This window comes from Toxorhynchites rutilus, chromosome 1, assembly GCF_029784135.1.
Source record: "Toxorhynchites rutilus septentrionalis strain SRP chromosome 1, ASM2978413v1, whole genome shotgun sequence".
NCBI classification, from domain to species: Eukaryota; Metazoa; Arthropoda; class Insecta; order Diptera; family Culicidae; genus Toxorhynchites; species Toxorhynchites rutilus.
The window spans coordinates 76,874,152-76,899,345 of NC_073744.1; the positions used below are offsets into that span (position 1 = coordinate 76,874,152).

General features: G+C 36.9%; 1 protein-coding gene across 1 annotated transcript in view; it reads left to right on the forward strand.

The window, feature by feature from the left end:
- The window catches only part of LOC129761085 (uncharacterized), a 149,992-nt gene that overhangs the window by 105,853 nt on the left and 18,945 nt on the right, over positions 1-25,194 (forward strand). The window contains exons 17-20 of the mRNA XM_055758788.1: positions 1,134-1,296; positions 1,354-1,723; positions 1,785-1,995; positions 16,138-16,410. Coding sequence (XP_055614763.1) covers positions 1,134-1,296; positions 1,354-1,723; positions 1,785-1,995; positions 16,138-16,410 — 1,017 coding nt within the window. The remainder of the gene's footprint in view (positions 1-1,133; positions 1,297-1,353; positions 1,724-1,784; positions 1,996-16,137; positions 16,411-25,194) is intronic.

Genomic DNA, 25,194 nt, shown 5'->3' on the forward strand with positions numbered 1-25,194 from the left:
AAGTGTTAATTGTTCATAACATATTATTTTGAACCTTCTTCATCCATTATTGAAAGATATTATAAGAACAGATCAAATTGTTGAAATTATAATTAGAAATCATTATTAGAAACAAGTTTCGTTCAAGATTTTTTCATTGTTTGCAGAAAACCTTTCAAATTATCGACGGAGATGTCTATTTGATACAATAAATTTTATTTTAATTGATAATTTTCATTTCAAAAATGTGTTGATTTCTCCTACGACACTGAAGGCTAGAATTACTGCATTCCTCCAAGTGATAAAAATGATCATGTCAGGGTTGAAAAATAATAATAATGCGGGATGGAGTGATTCTTGCTAGTATTGTCATTACTGATAATGTCAATGTTACTGATCGTGTAATGGCCGATTTATTTCGCAAAACGAATCTTTACGGATCTTTTATATCTTTACGAAACCGTAATCATTTGAGAAAAAGTAATATAAAAATTGAATTCGCTTGTAATTCCACATCAAAAACTATAAACCCTATGCTATATGCGTTTGAAATGCTTCACTACGCTTTGAACACGATCGTTTTCGCACAATATTATCGTGTGTGGCCTATTTCTCATCTCCAGTCATATATATGACCCAAATCGGACATTCCGAAACTCTTAAATTAAGTTTTGAGTTTCACATAAAAATAGTAGATTTCTTTTTCCCCAACCAAATATAACGTTTATCCTAGGAGTAACCGTTACCAAGATATAACAAGTTTTTTTTAATGAAAATCATGTTCGTGAAATAATACAAAATACATACCTACTGCTGCTAGACACTACAACTGAGGTTTTGACCACGTATAGAGATTTCGAAAAAATTACTTTCATCATATAGAATTGGTTATATCTCGAGAACTGTTAGTCCTCGGGTGGGATATTAAATGTAATTTTCCATGTAGGATCGCATACTATACCACATTTTTTTCCGCCATTTTTTTTTTTTTGCTAAACCAGAAGTCATAATTTTTCAATATTTTTCCGTGTTAAAGGAAATTATGAACACACTGTTCGAAAGGTAGCGAAAACATCAGCTATGAACGCATCAATTGCATATCTATCGAGCGTTATATTTATATTTCACCAACAATTTCTCATCTTTTCGAACAGAATGTGGCACAGCGAACCAAGAGACGCGTATCGTTGGTGGAAGACCAACAGGGGTAAACCAGTACCCTTGGCTTGCTCGACTGGTATACGATGGCCAGTTCCACTGTGGGGCTTCCCTGCTAACTCAGGATTACGTACTTACAGCGGCTCACTGTGTGCGGAGGTAAGGCTAATCATTTTCACCCAAAGTTAAGTACTAAAGCATCTACCATTCGAACAGGTTGAAGCGGAACAAAATCCGAGTGATTCTCGGGGACCACGATCAATTCCTCACCACGGAAACTCAGGCGATCCAGCGTGCAGTTACGGCCATCATAAGGCACAGGAGCTTCGATCAGAATTCATACAATCACGATATAGCGCTGCTGAAGCTGAGAAAGCCGGTGGATTTCACGAAAACTATCAAACCGGTTTGTCTGCCTAAGGAACGTAGCGAACCGGCGGGTCAAACTGGCACTGTGGTTGGCTGGGGACGGACAGCCGAGGGCGGAACCCTGCCAGGAATCGTACAGCATGTGGACGTACCCATTCTAACGCTGGACCAGTGTAGGAGTATGAAATACCGAGCATCACGGATAACTTCGAACATGGTAAGAACACGTGTTTTTAACGCGTTTGAAATTTTGACAAGAATATCCCAATTCGTTTTAGCTGTGTGCGGGCAAAGGAAAGCAGGACTCTTGCCAGGGTGATTCCGGGGGACCACTGCTGGTGCGGCATGGTGACAAACATGAAATCGTGGGCATCGTTTCCTGGGGCGTTGGTTGCGGTCGAGCCGGCTATCCGGGAGTTTACACGCGAGTCGCCCGCTATCTGCCATGGATACGAGCGAATATGGACGACACATGTTTGTGTAATAAGTAGGAGATCTGACGTTCAAAAACTACAGGCGACTGTTAGCGAGTACTAGGATAATTAAATGATTCGACGTTGTAAATAAATGGAACTGTGAGAGTGCATCGAATAAATTGAAAGAAATGCGACTTGTGGGAACAGATACAGTGACTCAAACTAGAATTCGTACGCCACCATACAGATATAACTTCTTTTGAAATCCGAAACAAGGTTTCGAAGCATTTTATTTTGGATAATGGTATATACATCATTTTAAAGCTTTACAAAATTTTTGAAAAACAGAAAGAAGTCGATTTTTTATTTCATCTCGATATTTTGGTCCACTACATCCACACACACCAAGAAAACGACATGTTCGTAAAATATTCCAAAAGATGAATGTTTAAGCTTTAAAATGATGTATACATCATCATCTGAATAGAATATTTCGAACGCTTGCTTTCTACTTTCAAAAGTCAGTCACTGTACATTAGGGTGCCAATGAAAATGGTCATCTCGAATTTCAAAAAGTTACCCATAAAAAATGTTCACCGCGTCGAAAACAAAACACTATGAGCTGATATTTGCTCAATCGGACTTAAGGGAAGGTGGCGCAAAGCGGTCAAAGTTTGAGTTTTTGAAAATCGAGAAATCAAAAAATGGAAATCGGGGTTTTCGAAAACATTTTTTGATGCCAAATGTCTTAAAATTGCATGAAACGTCGAGATCTAGTGTCATCTGTCATTTTTGTCAAAAATCGGCACTCTGGGACTTTTTTTCGGAATACGAAACGAAACGTATGGTTTTGGGTGCCAATAATTATCTCAATTTTTCATTCGGAACTTGCTACGAAATGTTGATTTGCACGATAATATACCCTATGCAAAATATTAGCTAATTCGGAAATAACTGGTGTCACAAACATTAAAATTTTAGTTTTTTTGAAAAACGAAAAATCGCCGAAAATCGAGGTTTTCACAAAAATAATTTGATGCCAAATGTTTTGAAATTGCATTACTTGTCGAGATTTACAGTCCCAGAGTCCCAGAGTGCCGATTTTTGACAAACTATTTTTTTTCGAGATGATACTAGATCATGACGTTTTATGCCATGTTAAGACATTTGGCATCATTTTTTTTTAAACCCCGATTTCTTCTACTTCCCCCTTGATGATTTTTCGATTTTCAAAAAACTCAAACACTCTCCCTTAAGTCCGATTGAGCTGAAATTTTGCATAGGGTGCTTTTTCGAGGTGGTGATCATTTTGTATAGGGTAACTTTTTGAAATTTTAGGGTCGATTTTTTCCCATACATTCATTGGCACTCTACCGTACATGGATGGAAGTATAATCGATTGATTGATTTATATCACTTGTCAACAGAGATGTCAGAGGCTCCGTGGACATTTTCGACGTGATTTAGAGCAACTTCTATGATCTTCTATGAATATTTGTTTCCTGTGTATGTCCAATAATTGAATATTATGTATATTATCAATGCTCTTTAATTTTTTTGACTTAGGCTATGTCTTACATTAAGGGTGCCAAATCAAAAAACATGTTACTTGAAATAAAGTTACGTCAATACTATTTTTTTCTGCGAATGGATTTTAACGACTTACATACTAATCAAATTGGAAATTTTCTAAGATTTGCTTGATATGCTATACATTACAATCCTATAGTCTTTATATGGTTCAAATTGATGAAAATTGGAAGCATTCTCATTTCTCCATATATTTGTTCTGTTCATTTGTGTGCTTTCCCGAACAGAACTATCAATAACGGGCAACTTATATAGCCGCTGGAATAGAAACCACGAAGGGGGATAGCGAAAAGAGAATATTTGCGAAGTAAACTCCACCCTTGCAAAGTAAGTAAGCTGTCGCTAGCGTATAAGTATTGCATCTCCTCTGAGAGAAATTCTCAGAATCTTTCTATGTCCGAAACAACAAATGTGTCCGAAACAACAAATGTGTTTTATGTTTCCCTTGGAGCTGAGGACGCTAGCGAATATTTCACTTGAAGTTCATCTGGCATTGCAACTAATACAACCATCCGAGCCATGGCAAAGCAGGCGAAAACAGAGAAGAGTGCAAATGATTATAAGTCGCTTCTAGCCGTCGTTGTTTGGCCTTATGTGTGTTGCTTGTTTTCGTTGCGCGAAACTCAGAACTTGTTCATTTCCTGTACATATGAATAGCACACCTTCGTTACTTTTAGTTTTCATTCGTATTTGCTCTCGTGCGCATCGGCTCTGTTCTGATGCAACAAGCTCCTAGCTTTGTTGATGGTTTTGACCAAGAGTCGAGAAACGATTTTTCATAAAAGGTCATTCTCGCGATGTTTCATTTTTATCACTGCAACTGGGTGCATCCGTTAGACGCGTGTTTGATGCTTGTTGAATGGCGATGTACGGAAGATGTTAACTATTCAGTGCAACGCGTGCATTGATATAAAGGAACAAATTGCGACATATGACTAATTAGTGTATTGCTTTCGCAATGGGAAGAAAGAATCGTTGCTTTTCGAAATGATTCTACAAAACCACGCAAGCCATTAAACCTTTTCAGGGTCCCGGAACTTTTTACTAAAGAATTAATTGTGAAATTTCGACTTATTCGCAAATAATATCCGAAATGATATACCAAAAAATTTCAAGAAAGAAAGATTGCGTAGTTCTACGTCCCAAGCGGTCATGTCTCGGATACAAACCATCGATTTTTTTTTGTTTATTTTTGTTGTATCGAAAAATTATGTTTGGCGATGAAGTACATTTTTGGTTAAATAGATATGTAGATAAGGAAAATTTGTATTTACTGTATGTATGTGTATTTACTGCGACGAGCAGCCACAAGCAACACAAGAGCTGCCGATGCATTTCGAAAATTGTACTATTTGGTGCAGTTTATGGTCCGGAGAAATCATTGGTCCGACTTCTTTGCAGATTAAAATGAGAACAGCGTAACTGTCAATGGTGTCTCACGAAAATTTAATACATTTCAATTAAATACAAATAATATTGCAGTTTTGTCATCAGCAGCACAATTCAGGCGTTCAAGTGCAAGATATTTTCTTCTGTCTGCCAAGTTTTCTGTAACAAAGCGGCAGATGGCAGAATGAATGGAACGAAAATGATTCTAAATGATGGTTATAACATATTATTCCCATAGTTTCGAAGTGAGCCTGGTTTAAAGTGTTACCATTATTAGAAATTTTATTCAAATGATGTCCAGTTTGAAGTGCAATCGTTATGCGTCCAATGACCAATTATCATGTAGGACTTGCTACACTCTTAGGAAAAAATGGCATTTGTGACGAATTTTTTGGTAAATACTACCTAAAAATAAAAATACTAATTTCTAGCGCTATGTAAACGCGAATTTAACAACGCGCTGTTATCGATTATCGTATTCTTTGTTGTTTTATTTGACAACGAAATAACTGTTGCGATATTCTCTAGCGCGATATCGAGAAATGAACAAATATTTGGTAGCCTTGACAAGGACAGACAGTTCAATGCCGAGAGGCGCGACGTTTGTCAAAACATTAGAGCGATAAAAAGCCAATCTGTAAAATTATTTCCCAACATAAGCATGCACCCGGTCATGAGAAAGACCAGTCGAACGCCATCGCCGCCGTCGACGACGATGGTAAAACACTGAAATCATGTAGCGGAAAACGGTTTTTATACTTGCTGCACGTATAATTGTGCTCGCCGCTATGTTACTTGCTTAATATGGACGACAAAACTGGAGGAGCGTCTATTGGACCAATCAAAACATAGGACGTTTGGATAATGTTCGAAATTTTGCAATTATTCATAAGTTTGTTTGAATGCATAGAAATGCGTAGAAATGATCGAATTATAATCGTTTGGAAAATTTCATTATTTGATTTTCAGAATGCTTCAGAACAATATTCTGAACTGCTCCACGACGTACTCTATACTTCTCAGCTATTTTCCGTTCAGATTCATAACGTTTGAACACACGCACAATGAAATTTCGGAGCTGCATTGAAATATTGTGTCCACCCATTTAGCTACGGCATCCACGACTTCAAAAAATATTCACTTAGTTACCAGAGGTTGGCATTCGAACTCCATAATTGATGCTTGTGCTAGAGGTAAACAATGAAGTGACAGAAACAAAGGGCGTACCAATGTAAAATACACAACAAAATATTCTTGATGATTCCTTTCCATGTCACGTAGACTAAGGATCGATGTGTTTATGTTTATATAAGTCGATGTGTTTATGACAAAATGAGCTTTGGAGTTTCATGTTTGCATACCATTATTTGAAATCAAAAATAGTTTTGTTCGAATATTGATATATATTGGTACTCGACATCCCTTTGTGCCGTCCACTGTATTATAAAAACCTGTTGGGTATTACGAAAACGTTTGTGTTTCTACGGTGAAAGCAATATCATACGTACGATATTCAAACAAAGATTAATTATTTTAAGCTGTCATTCACCAACAAATATTTAAAAAAACATTCAAGCAAAAAATCCTGTATGCCAGAGCATTTTGGATTCCTAAATTCAATTTCCGATTCTAAAACAGGTCGATTTGATCATTTTCGCGAAATATGATTCTTGAATGACGGGTATCGCCAAAAACTAAATTCGTACATTTAAAAAAAAGTATATTCTAGAAAATGCTATCACGGATCAATTTTAATTTGTTGTAAGTAACTCGTCCTATTAAAACCACTTATCCGCATAGGGGATCTATTACCCTGTCTAATAATCTCATTTTTCGATCATTACCATCCCTTTAGTTGTGGAAATCGGTACCTAAGATACAATTATATTCTCGTTTCGCTTCTCCCAGTTTTTCGATGCGCTCCACATATGATTATTATTTGGTAACGTTTTCCCGACCTACACGCTCGTGGTTCAATCAGTAAATGTTGGAAGATCGAGAAAAAGATTTATACTTCGCTGTGCTCTTTCAAATGTCTTAATTGCGCTGACTTCAAACGGAGCGCCCTCCGATATATTTCCCTTCTACTGCTCCAACAGCGGCACTTCAGCACTTGAAATGGATCAGCCCCCCGCAACGCGTGCTATCTTGAAAACTCCTTCGAGCGATGTCCGTTACACCTGGTGTTATCATTCTTCTCTCTTCTTCGGCGTTAATACTGGCAATGCGCGGTTATTCAATTCGATGTGATTAAACATAAGCACGAACATGATGTTACACCAGTTGCACCGATTAAATGAGACATTTCCTTCACGTTTTGCACTTTTTGTGGTTGCTGCGCACTTCAGTTCGACTGAGGAAGAGTTTTTGTTACATCGTCACACCATCGGATCAGATCGTCTAGAATCCGTTACACCGCTGGCGGATTCTTATCTTTGAAGAGATGCACATATGGAGCAGCGCAGCAAAGTGCATTAATTCAATCGCGCATTGTCAGCTTGACGTGCTACGGTTTCCTGACTTAACGGGATCTGCCCCATTGGGGGCTCTGGGTTTTCGTTTGCGCTATTCTCAGTTCTTCCATTCGTCTACATACGAGTTAGGAGGGTATATTTTCTACCGCTGAAATCATTTATCTTCCAAAACTCTTGATGGATATGAACGCCAGACTCGAAAATAAACCGATCACGGTTGGGTCTCAACGGGAACGCGAGAGCATCAAGTACTGATGACACTGCAAAAATTGAAAATATTTTGCATTTGACGCCATCATTCAACCAGCAACAGGTGACCTTTGTTATTTTGACAACTACAAATTTGGATGGTAGCAAAAACATGACCCATCCAACAACGTTTTGAGTCACAAAATACAGTTTTTTTGTCTCGTTTCACACGATTTCTATATATTACACGTTGTCAAAGTAAAATTGAGAAAATCTCCTTCAAGAATCTTCAGTTGGAGAATATTTTACAGTTGAATTCGCTTGTTGCCAGCACAATACTTTTGTGATGTAACTTTTGAACCACCTTTGAAAATTAATGTTGTTTTTTCAGTTCCATTTCAAAACATATAAATAAACTTTGTGCTATGATTTTTTTAGTTTTTTCAAAAATACTCGCAAGAACTTTGCAAAAATCGACATGTAATTTATGATGTGACCACGCGCTCTGTGCGGAAAAACAGTCCCCACAAAGTGTTGCCACGTCACACAATCAGTAAGATGTATTAAATAAGAATTTTTCCGTATTGTAGCAATCTATATACTAGATTTTATGTTTTTTATTACTTTAAATACTTCTCAGTTTCCTCTGAGACCTCCTGTCCCTTTCCAAAAGTCCATTCTATAGGGGAAAGTGATCCTATCGCGAACGGTGGTCCTGAATCAACCCCCCTTTGTATTTCAGGAACAGTGTTTCCTACCGAATTTTCAGTAGTGTCAAACGCTAACAATTTGATAATATGGTGACTTTTTTCTGACTTTTTGCATTTTCATTGCTTTAAAAATATAGAAGAAATATTTTCGATCTGTATGGAAAATGAGTTCAATGTTCTTTTAGATTGCGAAAAATTACAAAACAAAACAATTTTAATTGCTTGTGGTTTGTTAATTCAAATAACCTATATAAATGAAATCTACCTGTTACCTGTAGTACACGGCATGCCGTTGTTTGGAAAAAGTCGGGATGGTCCTAAACCGACCCCAAATTTTTACATCGTGATTATTTAACAAGTTCACTCTGGCGCTTGCCAACAATGGCTTGCACAAGCCTGGCCCATCGAGCGGTGCTCACTACCGGAGGAACGCATTTGATTTTGCTATCAGAAACTTTTGATTAACTCTATGTATTCATCTGTGTGTGCATGTGCGCGAACCTGTGCAAAGTCGTTCATTTTTGCGTGTTGAAGATGACTTTCACGTTGACGTTGATTTTCACCGTTGACCGTTGACCGTTGACGTTTGCGTGTGCATTTATATGTGCACGTTCTTTGTACAACTCCACAATGGGTCCCTCTAAGGCAGCGGTACTTAAACTTTTTATCAGAGGTGCCACAAACTTGGGTTAGTTATAGTGTCGCGGGTCGCAAAACAAAAAGATAAAGAAAGAAGGGTGGCGTCAAAGATAGGACCGCATTGTTAACTTAGGACGACGAAATTATAACTGATGAGAAACAAACATTCACAAGATTGAAACTCTTTATACAAACTTTTGTTAGCACTGACAAGGGAAATGAATACTCTCATCGCTGAATTTTTTTTTATTCATATCAGGCTCGAAATACGCTGCCCTCTGACGTAATTTTCACCCGGAAACAATTCACGAAAATAAATTGATCAATCGGAAAAAAATAAGCAATTAGTAATTCTTGATTTATCATGTTTTATAAATTAGCCTTTTTTTTTTAAACTAGAAGCGAATGAACTAGGAAAATCTGGGAGGCTGAGAAATTTTATAATTGATCATCACCATAATACCAATTAATCCGAACACGCTCCTCAATTCACAGAAGCTCTCTTCCATCAAACAATCTTAGAAACCAATTCGCAGTTGATTACTTCGGATATGATTTTAGAATGTTTTGTATGATAGTTTTGGTGGCCTTGAAAAAGACGTGTTTGTGTGGTTTTGTAGAAGCAGATGAAGATGGGTGATTCATGATTCATTCTCGTTCTCGCTAGAACATTACAGAACATTTGTGGCCTTATTACCAATGCACATAGCGCACTCAGTATACATCGTGAAAATTCTTCTCGTAATGCGGCCCAAGGCTATTACATATTTGTTCCCCCACCACCGTTATCTATTTAATGGCGCATACAATGTGTAAGTAAGTGTGATTCAGTCATACACAACTAATTGTCACATAACGGTATGAAAACCGACGCGGTAGGCCCTATTAAATATTTCTCTTTTGTTTTGCTTCTGGTTTTTTCGCGCTATAATATATGAGAATGCATTATAAGACGAGAAATTTTGCACGTCCGTTCAACACGGTAGCAAAATAGAAACTGAGGTTGGCCAGGGCGAGCATGCATCAACCGCTGATCAATCTTGACTTTGATGGACTTTCAAGCATATCTAAGATTTTTGTGATTTTAATACAGAGTCTTTTAGATTAAACGCTCACGCAACAAATTATAATAACTTCTACAAAACTGAACCGATTTTTATTTTCAAAAAACGAAAATAAAGCTTATTTTAGGACATTTTTGATGTGACAACCCCTTTTTTCGATGACGCGTTTTAAACGGTGAACTAAATTCTTCATGCACAACTCTAATATTATGACTTCGATGCAGTTGAAAATCCGAGTTATTTCTTCTTTATGTTCCTCCAAATTTTGTGGCTTATTGGCAACGGTCCTTTACGTACCCCCAGAGGAAGTAAACGAGTGGACTTAAATCCGGACTATATGGCGGTCAATTCCATTCACAGTTAAACAGAGCAGGGAAGCGATTGGAAAACTCTACGCAGAGACAACAACGTTTCATCACCGGTATGAGGCTTCGCTCCATCCTGTTGGAAGATGAAACGTTTGAAATTGAGAATGACCATCATGACAGGGAAGAGGACACCCCGATCTCCTGAGCTAAACGAGTGAGACTGGTGCGGGGATTGGCGCGGACGCTTTGCTGCAACTGCTCGATTTTCTGCGGCGTGCGCGCGGTTCGTTTGGCGCCACATTTGTCAGCCTTGTTATTGAGAACCCTACCGATTTCCTCGAACTTCATCATACACACTTTTCACACTTTTTTTTTGGCCATTTACGACGAGAAATGATGAAATTCTTACCATATGAGAACAAAGTTTCATTAAGGCTTCGCTTGCTCGAGTAATACGATTTCACTAAAAATACACGTTCTTGTAAATTGTACATCTTGACACTAAAAACTATCCGATCAGACTGCACGAGTAGCCAAATATTATCGTTTCGAAGTGGGAAATGCAGTGTTACCATCGACGGAGCGAAAAAAAGTTATAAGGAGCTATTCGACTTTTTTTTGGTGAGCGTTTAATATGAAAGACCCTGTAGTTTGCTTTCAATGCAGTTTTTGAACCATGATGAAAAAAAAACCATGTCAATAAGTAACACATATCACTCTTGTATGTTTTGAAACGGAACTGAATTTAATTAAACTAATCATTAATGTCCAACAGTCCGAAACAGCGAAAAGTCAGGTATAATCTTTTCACAAAAGTATTTGACTGAAAACAAACCAATAGAACTATAAAATAGTCTGAAGCCGATGCTTATTGTAGGAAATTTTCACAATGATTATAGTAAAATTGTGAAAATGTCCTACAATAAACATCGGTTGGAGACTTTTAATTTTGTGTGATTTATATTTAAAAATGTAAAATAAGTGTTTGTAGTTAGTCAAAATGTTCTCACGTCACGCTGGAATGGAACGTTTACTTTTTGGACGTGACATCAACTTCTTAAGACAGGTGATACTCATCTGTTTGTGGACCAATCTTAACTAAATTTTTGTGGCCTATTGACCCTAATTGTTGGGTAAGAGAAACCCAAGTATAAAAATGTTTCAACTTAGGTTCATCTGATAAACTAAAAAAAAAACCTATTTTGTGACGTTACAACGCATCTTCATACCTGTTCCTCAAATGCTTGTTTCTCTTGAATTACAAAATGAAACCTAGGTCTATCCACGGCACTTCAAACAAGTATGTAATTATCCATACAGTCATTGAATGTTAGTTAAGCAAATGCAGAGATATCTCAAGAAACTTGAAAATAGTGAAAACTTGGAATGTTCTAAATATAATTAGCGATAGCAGAGCGCGAGCAGCGGAGCGGGCACAACGAAGCGGGAGCAGCGGAGCGGTCATCAGGTAAGTAACCCTTTTTTCAGCTTTCGGCGGACACCAAGTCGGCAATTGTTGGAGATATTGGCACTACGCGAAAACTATCCGGTAAGTACTTTTACTTTATTACTTTCTAATTCACTTTATTAAAAATCATCAAAATAATTCAAAGGCTGACGTCTTCAGCCGTCAGAGAGGTAAAGGAGGAGGATGAGTCGTCTCGAAAGCCTTTATATATTGAGTTCAACGGAAGCGTTATGGTCTCCATGACGTTTAGTATGGCCTCCGTCAGACTTGTCATTTCACATGTTCATCACTTCGATGAACAAGGGATTGTATTCGATGTGCGAGGAAAGCTAACGTACAGATGTTGCAGGTATCTTCTCCGGGCATCGAACAATAATTATATAGTTTTTGAATCTCGCCCTTCCAAATGTTGGTGCATTAAAATCAAACTCGTTTCAAAGAATGTATGATATAACTAGTGCTTATTCAAATGACGTTTTCAATTTTCTCCCAAAACTAGATTTGAAATTTGGATCTTTGGTCCATAATCTTTTGGATTGGGTCATCTGTTCAAGCTATATTATTCGTAATTCCCAGAAACTATACTCTGTTTTAAAAAAACGTGCACGAGGATGGAATTAATTGAATAAGGATTTATGCAGTTTTATCCAATTTATTATTCTTCAAACCGTTTAAACGCTATTTATAGAACTCCATTACACTCTATCTGCTCGCTATAGTAAAAGATGAAATTATTAATTTATGTGTTCCCAGCATCTAATCAATTGAAAAACTGAGTTTTTTTTGTTCATTTCTCAAACAATTTAAACATACATATTGTGTCAATTATGTTTCGGGACACAAACATTTATCTATTTAGCCATTCCATGCCAAACCGATATCGTGGTTCTCAGATTTATGTGAAAAGTGGTCCGTACCCCAACATATTAGATCCGTTTTTTTTCAGTAGGATGCCCATTTTCAATATAGGGTTGTTCAAAAAATAAACTTTTTATGGTTTTTTCCTAAACTGACTTTTTTTAATTCATACTACTGAACTGTTGAAGTTGAGGCCAATCATCTTTCGTCTTCTTTGAGAAATATCACACTTGCGAAAAAATGGACTTCATTTTCGTTATTGATTAATTGTATTGATTGTATTTGCTTTTTATAGTTTACATGGTGAAAGGTTTTTTTGTAGTTGATTTTTTTTAACATATCCAGTAATCAGAGAGGTGTTTTCTTTTGTTTTCGAGTTATGTTTTTACAAGGTACCAAATAAAAATGTTCGTTCGTAAAATATTCTGAAACTTGAAAGTTGAAGCTTCAAAGTGATGAACATCCTATCTTCATGCGTTGCTTTTCTACGAAGTTACAGCATTTCAAAAATCAGCTAAGAATTTCGACAGCGCACTTTGTTCCTCTTATTTTGACGTAGGATTGCGTCTTTCGGGAACATTTTGGGGTACAGATTGGAAAACGAAAATCGAATCCATCGTGAAAATTGTCCAATTTCAAACGCTTATTGCACAGTCATTTCATGATGGATTGATGAAATTTTTGCGTCAATCGATTTTGGCACTCCATAACAATTTTTTATATAGAAGAACAGAACTATCGAACAATTAAGAAATCTCAATCCCTATCGCAACGGAAATACCCACTTCTGATTGGTCGAAATTGACGACACATGCTGTCAAAATTGACGACAGAGACATCAAATCCAAGCTGCCTGGGGGGAATCGGCATTGCAAATATACGCAAGTCGGGGCATTTTTGTATTGCAAGTAAGGTGAGTGATACGATAAATTCTAGCAAATAAATTTTAAATTTGGAAGTTTAATGTTGGTTGCTTCGTGAATTTCATATCAATGACCGATCGTGTATTGTGAAAAATTTAGCCCAAGTGTAAGTGTAAAATTGTGTGTGGTAGCAGTTGTGTTAAAGATGACTTGATATATGAAACGATTTATTTCAATTTTCATAAATAAAAACCATGGTCTGTTCCCGCTCGAGAATGGGTCATTTGGTTTGAGCTGTCTGTTTTGTTGTGTTCATTTCACCCAAGGAAAAATTATACGGCGAAAAAAATTCGAAAAGCGAAGAAATATTAGAAAAAAATATTTCTCATATGATCTTCATATAGTATTAGATATTGTTAGTCCAATTAAAATTCGCATTGGGTTGAATAAACATTCAGTAAATAAAAATTATAAAATAAAATTAATTTTTCCATTTCAAATATATTTTCTCTATATTAAAGTTACATGTTTTTACTGATGAGAAAAAATAATAATTTTGCTCAGTATTGGTAATTATCTTGTATGAGGGGCTCAGAAGGAAAGGGTTGTAAGTGACTTGATCGATTTCTCTTCATCAACTTTTTCTTTCGCGAATAAATCGGCACAAAAAAACTTTCCAATTAGATTTTGCTATAGAAACCGATAATTGAGGTTCTGACATTATCGTCCACATTGTCAAATAAGCTAGGAATGTGTTTGCAGTTAAGTAATGATCAAAAGAGAAAGCCGATGAAGAGAAATCGATCAAGTCCCTTACACCCCTTGCATTCTAAGCCCCTCATATTACATTGGTGAGTCTTTTTATTCATTTCATCCATAAATATCACAGGAGGCATCTCGTCTAGGATCACAGAGGGCGGTTTTCATCATATCTCGTTCCACTCCGGTATCTTTTATCTGATATGCACCATCCACGGACTGTTTACCATCCTTCTGTCATCATCACTCGGTAAACACTGACGGAGCGAACAAACAATACCCAACAACCAAACAAAACGGCCCTTTTCAGGGCCACCAAACCATTATCAAAGAGTTTAACGATGTAATTCTTCAAACATATCCAAAATCAACAGATAGCCTAACGGAATCCTACGTCAACTATGCGGTCGTGTCTCGGACGCAACCCTCCTGTGATTTTTTATTTTGTCGAGTGTATTAAACTCGTACCTTTTTCTTAGATTTTGGCATGTCTCAATTGATTTATTTTAGAGACTTTTTACCTATGTTTGCTTGCTTGTTTTTTTTTCAAAATGAAGATTTCTCTCCACATCTGACATCCCTGTACCTACCTATAACAATCACAAAAGCCTTCCCAGTCCTTCCCATGGTTTAGCATATCAATGATGGTCGTCTCCATTATACGAAGGAACGAAAATCCCCATCAGTATACGTCAGAGTGTGATCATGTCTCGCTATCGACAAAAAAATGCTCAAATGCTAGCTCAAAATTGGCACGGAACCATTAGTCCGATCGTAGCAAAACAGAATAGCACCACTAATTGATTCCAGATTGATTTAAGTTCATCAATTTCGGGACGATCATTGGCAAAAAAAACTGTGGAAAGCATCAATATTTCAAAATTATCACTGAATCATTAGTCAATTCGTGGAATGAACGGCAACGATAATTGATTTAACAAGTTCCCGATTTCTCCAGCCATTCAATAGGGATAATGTGAAAGAGCGATAAATAAACTTGATTGGTCCATTTATTAGTGCTACTTTTCATGTACAAAACCGCCTCGAATGGGAAATCGCTCTCGCAGATAATTAGACATTCAACAAATCTGTAATATCAACAGTAATGAGAATGGATTCTCTTACAAATCACATGCACCACGATCATGCGGATCCAAGTTCATGGACTCGTGGAATGGAAAGCTTATAGAAATGGGACTCGAGAACAAGTGAATGAACTAACAAAACAGAAAATAATAATAAAGAGTAGCAAAACAACAGACGGAGATACTTTCCGGCCAAGTCATCGAATGACTGGCGGATCTTTGTTTACAATTCAATCCTCTGCGAGAAATGATGGTGGGCAGTGGTGATCGTAATGATGATGATGACAGTGATGGTCAGGGAAACTCCAATTCCAACAATAAGTGAGAGAGAGAGCCAAAGTGACAGTAAAGAAAGTTAAACTGAACAAGCTACGGGAGAATGAAGAGAATCTGGGAGAGCGGATCTGTGGGATGTTGGCATGGGTAACCTTCATCGATCGGGAGTTCTGTGGCATTGAGCAGTTTGAGTGTTGATGGTTGAGCCGTGCAGACGTGTTGTGCTGGGCGTACCTAGTGGGTGAATTGGTGGAATACCTTGGTGTACATAACTGTGATAAATCTAGGATGTGATAGATATGATGTGGCGATCGATGTGATATAATTGCTAGAGCCTCAGATCTTGGAAAAAAGTCATCATTGTCGCTTGATTCTACTCTGGTGAAGTTGTTGATAGTAAAATTACAGAAAGTGCGAAGAAAATGAGCAGTTAGATGTTTTCATGAACCGATTGATCGGTCTAGTTCAAACGATTGTTTGGAAAGAATAACTGCTGTGTCTGTGTTTCGAGTGGATACCAACAACAACAGCAACAAAAATAAGTTCTAATTTCGCATCAAGTGGAAACTCAACTCAAAATGAAGTGTTCCATCACAGCTAGATGGTCCCAGATAGTGTACGTTGGTATGCTTCTGTCGGTTCTTTTGGTGTCCGCCGTGGATAGCAAATTGGCCGCTCGAGGCAAGTACGAGATGAAGGCAACTCCGAATAAAAATACCGACGAGAGGAGTATCGTGGATAACGCAAAGCTGATGTTCGGCGCAGGCTCCAATAAAGCACCGGCTCACGATACGCCATCGAGTGCATGCAGCTGCCGTAAGTATTAAACATCACGGCTCGAATGATTCTGCAATCAATTCCGTTCTACTGAGTCATCATTTCTATATCGGCCGATTATTTCAGAATATTGCCTAATGTTATTCGGAAGAGTTTTCGTTTCAACTTGGTGCTTCGAATCACTTCTTCAATAAGTTGAGTTTTATATCGCTAGGTCTATTGCTTTCCGGGTGATTGCTTATTTTTTGTCAGCACAATCAGTGCATTTTAAACCACATTATATTATATGCTCCGTTCCTAACTACCGCTGTCTTGATTGTTTGGCATAAGTTTATAGTATGTAGTCCATGGTATAATCGGTGCATTTGAAGTAAAACGATGAAGGTGGCGTCAATGATACAAGTGACGAACCTGATTTTCAAATTTCGTGTACTAAAATGGGAAGAATCAGGCCTGGCAAGTTTTTCAAAGCAGTTTTTTCACGTAAACATAGCTATTCACAACAACACTAGCAGTCTGTCAAGTCGGGTCGTGGTGATTAGCATTCCTTGTAAAGTTCGCTTACTCCAAAAGTTAATGAAAATGAATGCTCAAACAACAATTTTAATACCAAGCATTATTCAATTTTTCTTATGATGATTTCATACACTTAACAAAAAATTGGAGGAGCTTTCCGTGTTCTTTATCATCAAATCAAAATCGTTGCTTCTGAATCGTTTAAACCGAATGATTACTGATAGTCCGTATTCTTTGTAAGCTTCTATAAAGCAAATAAAGACTGTCATCCGCTGCACTTTTCTTTAGAGAAATAAGGCAGTAAAACTTCCCCCGAGTAGCATTTTTCTGGTACAAAATTTTCCAGTGATAAAAAATCAATTTGGGTTGTTTCTCTTAGACTCAATGTAATTTGATCAAAAAATTGCATAAACAAATAGAAGAATGATACAATTTACAACTTGGAACAAAAGAATTAGAGTTTCTGTGACTTTAGAAAGAAAGGCTGTTATTTTGTTGAAATTGATCGTATGGGGATAAAAACCTGATTTGACCATTGATTGATAACAAGTTAGTGATAGATGTATCTTTCCAAATCAGGCTTATGATGCGACAGTTGCAATCAGAATGAATATATGAATATATATATATATATATATATATATATATATATATATATATATATATATATATATATATATATATATATATATATATATATATTCATTATATAATAATTTTGTTAAACGTTCATCAGTATCTCTATCAAACGCCCAATTATCTTTATAAAATAATGAAAAAATGAATACATTTTCAAAATTCATACTGTTCTCATCTCATAGTTTTAAAGATATTCTAGCGAATTTCAAAGCTCCGTTTCGTCAACCAATCGTTGAAAAACCTGTCTCCACAGTAATATTTGATCTACTCGCGGTTTTAGACAGCGCATTGAGTGCCATTGAGCGCAACGGAGCCAACATTGGTGTATACTCACACCGAAAAGGTCACCTGTTCACATTTAAATTTTTTGTTTGCGAAACTTTTTGAGAATATAAACTCAGCAAATCTCCAGCATGAACGGACCGGATAAAACAGTCCCCCAAAGAGCCATCGTTCTTGGGGGTATAAATTCTTTGTTTTTTTTTGTGGTGTCCTTAAGTATTCTTCATCGCTTTTTTGTTTATGTTGTAGAAAAATCCATAGCATCATGCGAGCAAAGGATTATACAGATAAATGTAATTCAACTAATGTTAAACTTTGGGCGATGAATTTATCACAATTAAAATTAAATTACAAGGCCTAGAAAGTTTGAAGTCTATCGGTATCCATAATAAAAATTGTCATCATTAATTTTTGGTGTATTTCACATGACGGTGTTATCGTTGATCGAATCCACGAGACGCCAATGTTCTTCAACGAATTCGAGTAAGTGTATCGGGATTTTAATCACAAATTTCATAGATTTCATTCCAAAATGAAAATTCGGTATGCAGGTTATTTGGCACCCCAATGTAAACATAGTGTTGATGGTTTCGTGGGCTCATTCCGCCTGCACCGATTGCGAGACTGATTACTACGCTTGCGACTTTTGTAAAGGCTTTTGATTCGTTTTACTTTTTAGTTAGAAATTAATCGAAATGAAATTTGTTCACTTTTTCTTGAAAAAATCGTTTTTTTGTTCCTCTTTGTTTTGTAAAATTGCATGCTTTTTCGTCAAAGTTGAATTAATTTACGTAAGATAGTGTACTTCACTTCTATTTTGTATGAAAAAGTAAAAAAATACATTTTCAGTGATTTCAGGACGATTCTTTTAACTTGTAAAAATAAAAAAATGGAGTGCCAAATTTATACCCAGGTATCCCGGGTCCTCGAATTTGACTTGTTTCACTTCTATGCTCAAAGCTCCGAGCCAAACCAAGATTTTTGAAATCGGTTTGCGGGGAAATGTCCTCAATAGATCCATTCATAAGCTGACGTAAGATGAATAAATTCCAAGCATTGGCCAAGAGCTAAGTCCAAAAAACAAAATGGGGTATCGAATTTGTACCAGTTCCAGGTGGTTGTGGTTCCGCCTTATAAATGAAATATAAATTTCTGCATTACTCGAGAAATAATCAAGCAATGAAACCAAATTAGATATATGGAGGTTTTAGGGCGCAATAAATGTTTTCACGCTGGTTAGACACTCCTCCCTCTCTCTTAGGGTGGGCTGTCATACGAATGAAAAAACAAATATCTGCATAACTCGAAAACTAATCAAGCAAATGGAGCCAAATTTGGCATGTGAAGATTTCAGAGGCCTTGGTTCGAACCCAATTGACGTCGTATGGACTTTTTTTTGGCACAATCCCAAATGAAGTGAGAAAAGAAAACAGAAAAAGATGTCTGCACGCATACATAAAAACCATTTTTAAGCTTTTAAAACAGCTCATTATTTGCGCATTTGGCTCTTCAGCACACTAAATGGCATCATTTCTGCCAAAGATGACATGTTTTCTGCCAACGCTTGTTTAGGTGTATGAATTAGAGGAGATTCAGATTTTATAGCTTGTGAGCATGATAGCATGCGCTTCCATAGCTATTTTTCACATCGCGATGTCTATATTTGTGTTTATATTCATTGCCTTCCAAATCCATATTAAAACGCTACTTGCAGTAAGTTTTTTATCTATTGAAATTAAATATTTTTTAGTGTTCCTGCTGTGCAATCCCAAATGAAATCGAGCTAAAAATGCAAATTTTAAAAATTAGTATTTTTGATTCGAACGAAAGTTTGTATTCCGTTTGGGTTGGAGGAAATATGAGTTTTCCACAGCATTTGGGAGTTTTTTGACTCAAGTGTAACTTTTGAAAAGGGCGTTCCGATTTTAGTAAGAGAAATCTTTGATAATTTATATCTCAAAAACTATAAGTCCTACTGAATAGTGTTTTAGAAAGACTTATACAGTAGTGATGTCCAAACGTAAAAAAAAACATACACTGTAAATAAAATGGTACTTTTTTATTTACAAAAAAATTAATTTGCAATATCTAAAATATAAAATAGAAGTCATGTAGACAATTTTAAACATGGGTACAAGATAGTAAAACTGTTGTTGACGAACTTTGTGAAACATCGATTTTTTATAAATTTTCGAAACTTCGATTTTTTGTATGTTAACAATTATTTTTAGCCAGAAATTATGAATCCTGATGTGATTTAAAATGAAAAAAGTTCTTTATCAATCTCCTTCTAAATGCAGCCATTCTCGAGATATTTGAAAAAAACATTTCTAATTTATTGTCTTTTTCAATTTCAATTTTTTCAAATTTATATATGTATTTTTTATTTTTTTGATATGAAAAAGACGTCATGTAGAAGATTTAAAAAATGAGTCCAAGATGGTAAAATAAGTTTTGACAAACTTTGTGGATCATCGAATTTTTATGAATTTTCGACACTTCGAATTTTTGTAAGTTGACGATAATTTTAGCCACAAATTATGAGTTCTGATGTGATTGAAAACAAAAAAGCTCATTATCAATCTCCTTCTAAATGCAGCCATTCTCGAGATATTCAAAAAGATATTTCTAATTTATTGTCTTTCTTGTAGTAAATAGGCTCTTTTAATATGTTTGTCGTGTAATACCGCCATGTTCATGAAATTTTATGAATTTGCTTACAATTTTCAACAACTTTTTCAAATATATCATAATGGTAAAACGATATGTTTAGGAGTTACGTTGAAAAACACCGCTACGTTTTGTATTAATCCACATGTCTTCAAATGTTTTGTCAACGTAACTCCTATATATTTTAACCTTAAGGATGTTGAAAATTTTGAGCGAATTCATAAAATATCAACGTGGCGGTATAAAACGACAAACATATTAAAAGAGTCTATTTACTATAAAAAATATAATAAATTAGAATTTTTTTCGAATATCTCGAGAATGGCTGCGTTTAGAAGGAGATTAATGAAGAGCTTTTTTATTTTAAATCCCATCAGAATTCAAAATTTTGCCTAAAAATGATAATTAATATACAAAGATTCGAAAACTCATAAAAATTCGATGTTCCACAAAGTTTTTCAAAAATAGATTTACCATCTTGGACTCATTTTTTTAAGTTTTGTACATGACTTCTATTTTATATGTAAAAATAAAAAAAATTAAAAAAAATACATATATAAGTTTGAAAAAAAAAATGTAAATGAAAAAGACAATCAATTAGAAATGTTTTTTGAATTATCTCGAGAATGGCTGCATTGAGAAGGAGATTGACTAAGAGCTTTTTTATTTTAAATCACATCAGGATTCATAATTTGTTGCTAAAAATGATTATTAACATACATAACTTCCAAGTTTCGAAAATTCTTGAAAAATCGATGTTCCACAAAGCTTGTCAACAATAGTTTTTCCATATTGTACCCATTTTTTAAATTTTATACATGACTTCTATTTTATATGAAAAAAAATTAAAAAACATAAAAAAATGTGTATTTTAGATATTGCAAATTAAAGGTTTTTTTGTAAATAAAAAAAGTACCAATTTTTTTCTCAGTGTATGTTTTGTCACCTTTGGACATCAATACTTTACAACTCTTTCTCAGACACTATCTCATAGTAGGACTCATAGTTTCTGAGATATACATTTTCAAAGATTTTTCTTACTAAAATCGATACGTTGTTTTCAAAAGTTACACATGAGTCAAAAAATTCCCAAATGCTGGAAAACTCATATTTCCTCCAACCCAAACGGAATACAAACTTTCATTCGAATCAAAACTACTCATGTTTTGTCATTTGTCGATTTAATTTGGAATTGCTCTGCTTATATGAGTATAATGTGGCAGTGTGCAATGGATATTTGTGGAATAGTGTCAGAAGCAAACAAATTTTCATTTTTTTACTTAGGGTGCTCATACACTGTTTGACCGAAGCCAAATATTTGACTCTTTTTGACAGATAAAATTTGGTCAACGTGTACTGATCAAATATATTCTACACAACACCCGACAAGCAAATATTCAATTATTGGATGCCTAAAATATTTTTTCAGTCTGTTCTTCGAACCTGTCGGTACATGGTTAGGTTCTTCTTCTTGAATGGCGTTAACGTTCCCTGTGGAACTTTTGCCGTCTCAACATATGCATTAACTAGCGTCATTCATTAATACATAGTTGAGATTTCTTAAGCCAAATAACACGCCTTGAATGTATTCCGAGGGGCAAGCTCTAGAATACATTCATTCGCTATCCAACTCTTGACGAGTAAAGTTCAGTGTCGTTATTGTACGTTGCCACTTTTACTATTGTGCGATTGGTATAGTGTACGAGTGAAGGTCATTGCTGTCCGCTTTCGAATTGACCTTTTGTGAAGTGGAACAAAGGAAGCAGCGCTCTTGCAGCTTGCAGCCCTTGGCGGCTGTTGAACATCGGCATAACGGGATCGCCATCGTGTGGCTGTCGTTAACGGGAATTATCATCACGTGACCGTGTGAGCTATTCTTGCGCTATTGTGTTGATCCATAGCGCGTAGCCTCTGTCTCTCCCTGGTTAGGGCAGTAGAGCGCAGTATCGGAACAACTTTTATTTTAAGGTACAAATATTTAATATTAATATTATTATTCAACTCATTTGTTCATTGTTTAATATTATTATCATAATTTATTTTTGTTTTGTTATTTTTTTTTCGAGATTATTGTTAAAATCAATAATATATTAGAAATAAGACAGAAATTTTGGTAAAATGGAGGATAGTGGAGGATCTCCAGAGATGGAGATCTCCGATAATGAATCCCATTTAAGATCTTGGAAAAAACATAAACGAGTCCCTCAAAAAGAAGATAATTCTTCTGGGGACGAATCTTCTCATCCTTCCAAGCCCCCCTCTAAGAAAATAGCAAGCCTCCCTTCTGAACCGACTGTTACTTCCACTCCCCCTCTCCCATCATCGATTTCGCTTCCCCCTTCTGATGTTTCCGATCCAACCCAATCCTCGTCCTCGTCCTCGTCCTCGTCTTCTCCCACTGTTGTTTCCGCTCCACGTGTCAGAGTTTATCCAGAAGATGCACCTGGAACTGGCCCGTGGGTTGTTTTCCTCCGGCCAAAACCAAAAGGAAAAAGCCTTAACGTGATTCAGATAATGAAAGATCTGGCCAGATACACTTCTGTATCTGAAATTCGCAGGGTTAGACCGAACAAATTGCGGGTTGTCGTGAATGAACGGAAACACGCAAACGAGATTGTTGCTGACCAACACTTCGCTCTCGAATATAGAACATTTATACCCTCCCATAACGTAGAAATTGAGGGGGTGATAACTGAAACGGGTCTGACGAGCGAACAAATAAAAAAAGAAGGAAAAGGCAAGTTCAAGAAGCTTCCCTCAATGGAAGTAAAGATCTTGGACTGTCGCCAACTCGGGAAACTCTCCCATGATGGGGATCAAACTAAATTTACGCCGTCAGACTCGTTTCGAGTCACCTTTGCTGGTGCCGCCCTCCCTGACTACGTTATGGTGGACAAATTGAGACTACCTGTGCGACTCTTCGTGCCAAAGCCCATGACTTGCAACAAATGCAAGTCAGTTGGTCACACTTCAGATTATTGTGCCAACAAGGAGCGCTGTGCCACTTGCGGAGAGCAACATGAGGGGAAATCCTGCAGTGCGACTGAGCATAAGTATCCATATTGCGGAGGATCCCCACACACGCTCTCAGCTTGTGAAACTTACAAGAGTCGCTGGGAGAAACAGAAGCGCTCTTTAAAGGAACGCTCGAAGCGCACTTTTGCGGAAATTCGCTTCTCCACTGGCCCAACAACAACAACAACCAATCTCAACACACAATAGCTTTTCCACGTTGCCAGTTGATGAAATGGAAGCGGACACAGCTAGCGGGGGCACACCGTTTATTTTCAAAGGGAATCCCCGGCGCAAAAATGTGACCACTCCCAAAGTTCAAGGACAAGCCCCTCCGGTGATACCCCCTGTTAGCATGCCTAAAAAATCGAGTGCAGCGGACAAGCAAAATCAGGTTCCTCCTGGCTTCCGTGGGAATAGTTCACCTTCGAACGACCCAGCACTCGAGGGGACATCAAAAACCCCAACTGTCCCTGTTTTTCCGTCCAGCTCAACTTCCCAATCGGGATTTATAAAGTTGTCTGACCTTTTGGATCAAATCTTCAAGTGTTTTAATGTTTCCGACTCCATCAGAACCCTTGTCATCTCAATGCTTCCAGTATAAAAGACAATTTTACAGCAATTGATGCAAACATGGCCCCTCCTTGCAATGATTATCTCTCTTGATGTCTAATTTAGATAGAGAGGTCGGAGATATCACTGTTTTTCAGTGGAATTGTCGTAGTCTTATCCCTAAATTGGATACATTCAAATTTTTAATTCATAACTTCAATTGTGATGTTTTTGCTCTGTCCGAAACTTGGCTTTCTTCGCGAGATGATATCTCTTTCCACGATTTTAATATTATACGCTTGGACCGCGATGACAGATACGGAGGGGTACTATTGGGGATCAATAAGTGCCACTCATTTTTTCGAATTGACCTTCCACCTATTGGAGGGATCGAAGCTGTTGCTTGTCATGCAAACATCAGAGGCAAAGACCTCTGTATTGTCAGCTTGTATTGGCCTCCGAGAGCTGCGGTTAGCCGCAAACAACTTGATGACATGTGCTCACTCCTTCCTGAGCCACGATTGATCTTGGGAGACTTCAACTCTCACGGAACTGCCTGGGGGGAACAGTACGACGACAATCGTTCATTGTTGATATATGACCTTTGTAACAACTTCAATATGACCGTTTTGAACACTGGGGAAACAACACGTGTGCCTAAACCTCCTGCTATCCCAAGTGCTCGTGACCTCTCGCTTTGCTCGAATTCACTATCGTTAGATTGCAAGTGGAATGTAATCCAGGACCCCAACGGTAGTGATCACTTGCCAATCAAAATTTCCATCACCATTGGGTCGAATTCTTCTGAATCTATAAACATGGCATATGACCTCACAAGACACATTGACTGGAAAAAATATTCGGACGCGATTGCTCTAGCCATCAATTCCAAAGATGGTTTACCTCCATTGGAGGAGTATAACTTCCTTTCTCGTTTGATCTATGACAGCGCGGTTCGCGCTCAAACGAAACCCATCCCAGGTTCCACTATTCGTCGAAGGCCTCCCAATCCATGGTGGGATAGCATATGTTCCAAGCTTTATATAGAAAAATCGAATGCATTTAAAGCTTTTCGGAAACGTGGAACCCCTGAAAATTTTCAGACGTATTTGGACCTTGAAAATCAATTTAAAAATATGATCAAAGGGAAAA